Source organism: Eucalyptus grandis, chromosome 4, assembly GCF_016545825.1.
Source record: "Eucalyptus grandis isolate ANBG69807.140 chromosome 4, ASM1654582v1, whole genome shotgun sequence".
Lineage (NCBI taxonomy): Eukaryota > Viridiplantae > Streptophyta > Magnoliopsida > Myrtales > Myrtaceae > Eucalyptus > Eucalyptus grandis.
In genome coordinates this window covers 13,510,449-13,517,886 of record NC_052615.1, presented here as the reverse complement: position 1 = coordinate 13,517,886, position 7,438 = coordinate 13,510,449, and the positions used below count along the sequence as shown (strand labels likewise).

At 45.3% G+C, this 7,438-nt stretch overlaps 2 protein-coding genes across 2 annotated transcripts; both read right to left on the bottom strand.

Moving 5' to 3' along the window:
• Nucleotides 1–356: 356 nt before the first annotated feature.
• On the bottom strand, nt 357–3,403 carry LOC104441085 (sugar carrier protein C). The gene is made up of 4 exons (XM_010054088.3): nt 3,108–3,403; nt 2,632–2,954; nt 1,177–1,806; nt 357–1,074 (listed from the first exon to the last, which is right to left on the bottom strand). Exons 1-4 carry the CDS (start codon nt 3,238–3,240, stop codon nt 592–594), a joined length of 1,569 nt encoding a protein of 522 aa, XP_010052390.2. The 5' UTR covers nt 3,241–3,403; the 3' UTR covers nt 357–591.
• A 2,516-nt stretch (nt 3,404–5,919) lies between these two features.
• LOC120292499 lies at nt 5,920–6,567 on the bottom strand. The gene has a single exon (XM_039310714.1). The coding sequence runs from the start codon at nt 6,565–6,567 to the stop codon at nt 5,920–5,922; it is 648 nt and encodes a 215-aa protein (XP_039166648.1).
• Between the last annotated feature and the right edge of the window lie 871 nt (nt 6,568–7,438).

Genomic DNA, 7,438 nt, shown 5'->3' with positions numbered 1-7,438 from the left:
AGAGGAAGTGATGGAACACGCCGCCAAATGAGGATGACAGCAACCCGATATCACAACCAGACATGTTGAGTTGCTGTGCTGGTTCAGACAGTACAGCATCCGAGTCCAAAGTGACTTTCACCAACCGACACCACGGGAAAGTTAGAGCAGAAACAGGCATCGCGACCAAAACCGATGACCCGACGCAGGATGATTGTCTTTATATATTACCATCAGGCCTAGATTCGAGATTTCAGGTGAAACCAAGGTCGAAAGTCTCACATCGCTGCTTGAAATTGTCGAGCAATTACATTATTGACTACAGGAAACAGAGAGATTACTATGGCTATTTCTACATCAATCAAACAACAAAACCATCAAGGAAAATGGCAAATCTCAAATTCATTAACTGAAATTTCACTAGTTTCACTCGATATACCGAACCGTTTAACGGTGGAAGCGATACAGAGGCAACAGAGACACACCTCGAACACATTTGAAACCCCTTAAGATCAATTGAGCCAATGTCGGTACAATAATATGTACTTCTATCACAAAGAAGAAGCTAAAATAGTTATAGTTGGGACTTAACAAGTATTTCCGACAATCAGTTTAGACTGCTTTCACTGCCTGACCATTCTTCCCCATCTCGACACCGCCCCGGTACGGGAAGTCCTCGTCCGTGACGTACCTCGACCAGTACCAGTGCGACTTCCACACCTGGCTCATCTCCTCGATGGGAATGCCCTTCGTCTCGGGGATGAAGAAATACACAAACACCGACATCACGAGCACGAAGAAGGCGAAGAAGAGGAACAGGCCGAACTTCAGGTGGCAGAGCATCGTCAAGAACACTTGGGCTATCAGGAACGTGAAGATCATGTTGACCGACACATTGATACTCTGGGCAGCCGACCGGATCTCCAGCGGGAAGATCTCACTAGGCACGAGCCAGCCGAGCGGGCCCCAAGACCAGGCGAAGCCGGCAACGTAGATGCAGATGAAGAGCACGACGACAATCGCGTACCACTTGGGCAAATCCCCGGGCATCCCGTTCACTCCGAATTTAGCTCCGATGGCTGCCGTCACGACTGCCTGCATTCATTCGAAACAAAACTCAGGCTTTAGTATATAATGTAATGTATGATGCATCAAATCAAAAACTATCAGACAAGTTCAGTAGATCAGCTGCATTACCTGGCAAATTAACATTTGGGTTCCTCCCTCAAGGAAGAGGAACCTCCTTCCCCACTTATCGACGCCATATATCGAGACCATCGTGGCGCCAACGTTGACGCAACCGGTGATCACGGCGGACATCAGAGACGCGTCGCTCTTGAACCCGATCGTCTCGAACAGGACGGGCGCGTAGAACATGATCACGTTGATGCCGGTGAGCTGCTGGAAGAAGGGGATCATGATGGCCATGGTCAGGTGCGGGCGGTACTTGCGCTGCAGCAGGTTCCTCCACGGATTCTCGACCTTCTGGGACTCCTCGCTGGCGGCAACGAGGTCATTGAACTCCTCGTCGACGTCGTCGACGCCCCGGATTCTTCTGAGCTTCTCGCGGGCCTCATGGTTCTGGCCACGCTCGATCATCGAGTTCGGGGTGTCGGGGAGGACGAGCGAGCCGACGGTGATGATGAGGGCCGGGACCACGGCCCCGCCAAGGCTGAGCCGCCATCCCCAGCCGCCCTTGATCTTGGCGAAGAAGTAATTCAAGATGTTGGCCACCAAAATGCCAATGGTGATGGATAACTGGAACCCAATGTTCAATGCTCCTCTGAACTTGTATGGGGCCATCTCAGAGAGGTACAACGGCACGGCCTGTAGTTAAATTACCAACGAAAAAAAAAAACACATTATATAAATCTCCATCACTAAAGTTTTCTACTGAATAAATGACAAAAGTAAGGTCAAGAATAGCGGACAGGACGCTCATATTCAAATCAATAATCGGTTTAATAATATGAAAATGGAGGCATCAAGATTCAATTATTCTATTCAACGCCGTTGCGCCACGGGTAAACTCTTGGAAGAGGTGCGAGTGCAGGAAGAGACGACCCAAGAAAAAAGACAAAGAAAAATTTGCCATCTATGACCTGGAAAAATTGATTAATTTATAATGACAAGCTGGCCGATGATTACGTAATTTATAAAAAAATAAAATCGAAGATAAATGCCAATAAATCAATTGGAGTTCTAAGAGCATCTGTCGTTTTCGGTGTTTCGATTCTTTTTCTTCTCTTCTGAGCGACCAAACAACCGACACTTTATGATTCGAAGAACTTCAAATTGCCAAATCCAAAAAATAGAAAAAGGTGAAGAACAAAAGATTTTTCAGGATCAGTGAGAACTTCTGAGATGTTGCAGAGTAAGTTGGATTTGATATCTCAATATCTGGGTCAGAAAAAGAGAGCAGCTTTTCGTTTCTAAGAAAAGCCGTGCTCGTCTTCTTCCCAGCAGTTCCCAGATCTGTACCACTTTAAAGTTGAAATGACCTTACATGGCGGAAGGAAGACTCCAAGAGAGACAAACCCAGAAAAAGGAACGGATTGAACAGATAAAATCAATAGGAAAAGACTTCTCCTGATTCCAGGGAGAGAATATTATATGTCTCGAAAGGAGAAGAGGGTTGGTGGGAATTTGTACCTGATTGGCGAACCCGATGCCGAAACCGAGCAGCATGCGACCGAGGATGAGCATCCAGACGGCCTTGGCGGCCCCGTTGATGATGGCGCCGGAGCAGAAGAGGAGGCCGCCGAACAGCATCGACAGCTTCCGGCCGAACCTGCGGGTCACGACGGAGGCCACAAGCGACGCCACGAGGGCGGCCAGGTACAGCGACGACGTGAACATGGTCAGCTTCTGGGAGTCGTACTGGCAGTACTGGTTCTTCGTCGCGTCCTCCTCCTTCTGCCGGTACACCGACGGGAAGAACTTCTTCAGGAACGACTCCATCGTCGTGACTCCACCTGCGAGCAATCAACCCAAAGAGAAACCACAAAACAAACGAAAATTCAAATCGCGCGAACCGGTAAAAACGTCCCACTCTGGTCGGTCACGACGCAGGTCAAAGACCGACGAAATCGATAGAGAGTTCCGTCCTAAGTGGTGCAGTGACTTACCGGAGATTCCGATGTCGTAGCCGAAGATGAGGCCGCCCATGGCGGCGACGACGCAGGTCACCGTCACGAAGGGGGTGAGGTTCCCCGGGTACTCCTTCCCGCCAGTGGTGGCGATTCCTCCGACGGCCGGCATGTTTGCCTTGCGCTCTCCCCTGCTTCTTTCCTGTGTTTTTTCTTTGTATCTCAAATGGTGAAGACGAAGAGACAGGGAGTTGCCAGAGACTAGACTCAAGAAAGAGTGCAGACCAGATAGAGAGAGAGAGAGAGAGAGAGGGGGAGGAACGAGAGAGATGGAGCTTTTGGACTGTGATGGGGAGTGCTTATATAGAACAAGATGGGGGAAATGGAGGACCGTTTGAGCTGTCGAGAACACAATATCTTATTTTTGAATCAAGATTATTTTTTTGGCTTGATTATTCTAATTTTTTTCCCTTAATCCTCCCTTTTAAAGATAAGTTCGCCCATTCCTTTTTTATTCCCGATTAGCCGTTTAGGCGGACCGTCGCGAGCCTCGTCAATCGGACAAGAAAGAAATTAACTATAAATCGTTTTTGTTTGGCTTGTCAAATCGAGATGCGTTGTATTATGTTAAATAGATAGGAAATTGATCTATTTCTAACTAAATGGATTAAATTAATGGATTAGCTACAGTTCACTTGGTCACTAGGTCTCTCTTCCCCCGGGCGTTGACGGTTGACTTTAGCCGACACCATCATCGGAGAGAAGGTCGCCGATTGAGGCATTTTCCATTTTTATACCTCAAATAATGCTGTCTATAGTCAAATTAGATTATAATAGTGATGCTGTCCAACGTAAATATATTGGATTGATGATGATGATGGGGTTTCGGTTTGAAAGCCCGGAAAGCAAACGTTGCTTCCTGTAAATTGAGACTATACTTTAGCAACCAACAATAAAAAATAAATTCTAGGGCGGGACCCATAGAGTGAAAGAAATTAACATAGCACGTTGAGCGTTGAGTTTCCCACAAAGAAAATTGGGGTGAAAAGAGGAGGCGAAACTAATAAGAGTTCTCTACATGGTTGACCGGCGATACTGGCTTGGTGTATGGCAAATTCTGCGGTGGGTAGAACCCTAAAAAGTATTCGTACCAAATTACCCCTTCACGTATAATAGCTCATTTTTTATTTAATATTCATTTTGAGCGTCATCAATGATGCAGAAACTTTGCGACGGACGTATTGGTCCATGCATACCTTCTTCAGTGTATTCAAATGGTTGACAGACGCTTTCATAATAATTGATCATGATCTCATAAAATTTTACATTTTGACATAAGCATGAGACATTAAACCACCTTCAAAATAATCAGCCCCGGTCCCACAATATATATTAATTCAAGCCTTCTTTTATTTAAAAAAAAAAATCTAAATCATGGTTTGCTATTGACTTTTTGGATAGCAATTTCACAATCTTAAGATATACTCCGCAGCCATGTTCTTGAGCACAATGGAGACTACTTTTTCTTGCTTTCAAACGGGGCATGACGCGGGGCAATGACCCTTAAACTCACCCGGAGACAATTATAGTGCCGGCGATGAAGATGAGGTTGCTTTGGGAAAAACCAACTTAATTAATGTATTTTCTCCACTAAATTGCCTTCGATTTCAACGAAATCTTCCCCACTAATTAAGACAAGAATCGGAGATAAACATGCGGTCGGTTGAGTTTGGATAATCTCCCAAAAAGAGAAAAAATGACGCGTCAGATATTACTCACGAGTCCAGACCCGAAAGGGGGCACGCTGAAATTTGGGGAAACGAAAGCAAAGGCGTTCACATAACTCAATAAATTCAGATTGGATTGGATATATATGCTGTCCATGCAAGGGCTGAGTCAACCGGAATTTATGGGGTTTTTTTTTTTCTGGATAACGTTGGATTGCGTTGAATTTGATTTATTTTATTTTATTTTATTCGATTCATGCGGTGGATATGCGTGACTTGAAAAGAAGGGCTTTACAGCGAGAACATGGCGGTGAAACATGTGAATTCAAGATAGAGAGGTCACAAACCTTTCGGGAGGATTTAGGATCGAGATTGGTTCATGAGAGGGACGATACTAGGTTCGAGAGGATAGGCATTTTGGTGACGTCTCCTGTTTTGCGAGAAATGGGGGGACAAATTTTACGTCATAATGTTGACTAAGAAATGAAGTAGAACTTTCGGCACGCGAGAATTACGTGGATTTATTGAATGGTTATCTTAAATGGTTGCCTTGAAATCGTGGTCGGTGGAGTGATGCGGATGTTTTAATGCGGATGTTGTAATCGAGTCATTTTCGTGAGGTGTATTGAGTTGGAGTATAGTTGGAAACCCAACCATTTGGGGAAATCCATAATTTGGTGGAAAAGTGGTGCAGAGAATCAAACCCCCAAGTCTAGCTTTAACTCCATAGTCAAGTGTGAAATCCTCATTTTTCGTAAAAGTTTAAGTAGTCAAATGATATTGTGCATTGTATCATTAACATCTCGACATACGAGATTAGGCACCACTGCATCGACAAAAAGAGGTTGACTCAGAATACCTAGATAAACGAAACATTGAATCCAATTGATTAGAACAAATTGATTTAAATATTGCTTTGGTGTTTATTTGCATACTCAAGGTTTTGAGGGATTTTATTATTTATATAGTCTATATGAAATATGTCACTAACCTCATGAGTCATTTCATGGAGTGTATTGAGTTGAAATATAGTTTTTTTTTTTGGACAAATAGAACTGCCATATATTTGCTTAATGCGGAGTCTTACATAATACCGATGGAGAAAGATCGGGCGCATAAAATATTCATGAGAGGAAAGGGGGAGATAGCATCCAATTACCGGGGAGAGTACGAAGCCGGTGATTCCTCGCGATCCAATCCGCTGCAGCGTTTGCTTGGCGTGGACAATGAATTACCGTGATGTTCTTATTCTGATTTAGCCCATTCCTGCATTGCTTCACGATTTCTTTTAGGTTCCATGGAGTTTCGGCCCGGCCCATCACCATTTCTACAACAGGAGAGCAGTCACTTTCGATAAAGCACTTCCCAGTTCGACTTCCACTGTTCCCCACGTGCAGCAACTGCAGTTCGTGCATATGTTTCAAACCGTGTAAAATGGCCTCTGCTTCCGCTTCACTTGCCGAAGAAACCCTACCTGTGGCCGCAAAGCCGTCGAGGGTTCTTCCATCCGAATCTCGCAGCACGCCCGCGACAGAACAAAGGAATTCGCCTGGGATCCATGCCGCGTCCACGTTTAACTTCAGATCTTGGCCTTCCGGAGTCGTCCAGTAAGCATGTTTCTGTCGATTAAGTGTTCGTTCATGTCTATGTGGTTTCCCTCTGCTGAAAGAAATCTGTTGTTCTTGTGCTATGATCAACAGATCTGCTGGTTTGGGTTCCTTCGCGCGAAAAATCCAGCCATTTCTCGCCTTCCGGATGTTCCACAAGACCATACCCGTAAGCTCTCGAGAAGGTGAGTCCAGGATCTTTTCGGGAAAGCAGTGAATAGCCACCGATCTGTGCATTTTATCTGCTGCTTGGCTGATCGTTGTAAAGGTGGGTCTTCCCAAATCTTCTTAGTCCATTTGCATAAGAACGGGGAGATGTTCTATAGTTTCCGGGGCTTGTATGACGAACGGGCATAGGGGTCGCTAACAATTTTCCGTATGTATAGGTTTTCTCTCGTGGGGATAGCGTTTTGACGGTGCTCCCACGGGAAGGTCCGGATCTTTGGTGGCACGTCAAGACTCCATATTTGGGTCCAAAGGGTACGTGGTGCTTGATATGAACTAGAGGGACGATTCTGGTCTGTTTTGCTTGTGTTTATCAGTGCTCTGTTATATCCGCTCTTGACAGTATATTGCCCTGTGTTGTTGCCTGTCCATATTAGCATATCTGGCTGTGATTGTGGGCTTAGTGGGATTGCCAGAATCTCTTTTGCAATATTCTCTTCGTAAATTTGATGAATAAGTTGTTGTTTCCATTCTCTCGGACTCGGCATTGATCAATTCGGACACTAGAGTAGGTTCGTTTGGTTGCCGTCCCCGTTAATTACTCCTGTGAAAGCCATCTTTGTCTTCTTTGATACGAATAGAGTTACCATCCCCCTTGACCATTTGACGTTGTTCTTTATGGTATCTCGGCCTAGCATTAAGCTCGCCCAGCCCCATGATGGTCGATGTCCCTTTGATGCTGTCCGGATATCGCCTTTGGGAAATAGATCCTTTCAACACTCTGCTCCATAAAGCTGATGGGGAGGTGGCTAATCTCCGAGGCTTGCTTGCCTAGCATGGCTCTATTAAAGGTAAGCAGATCTTTGAACCC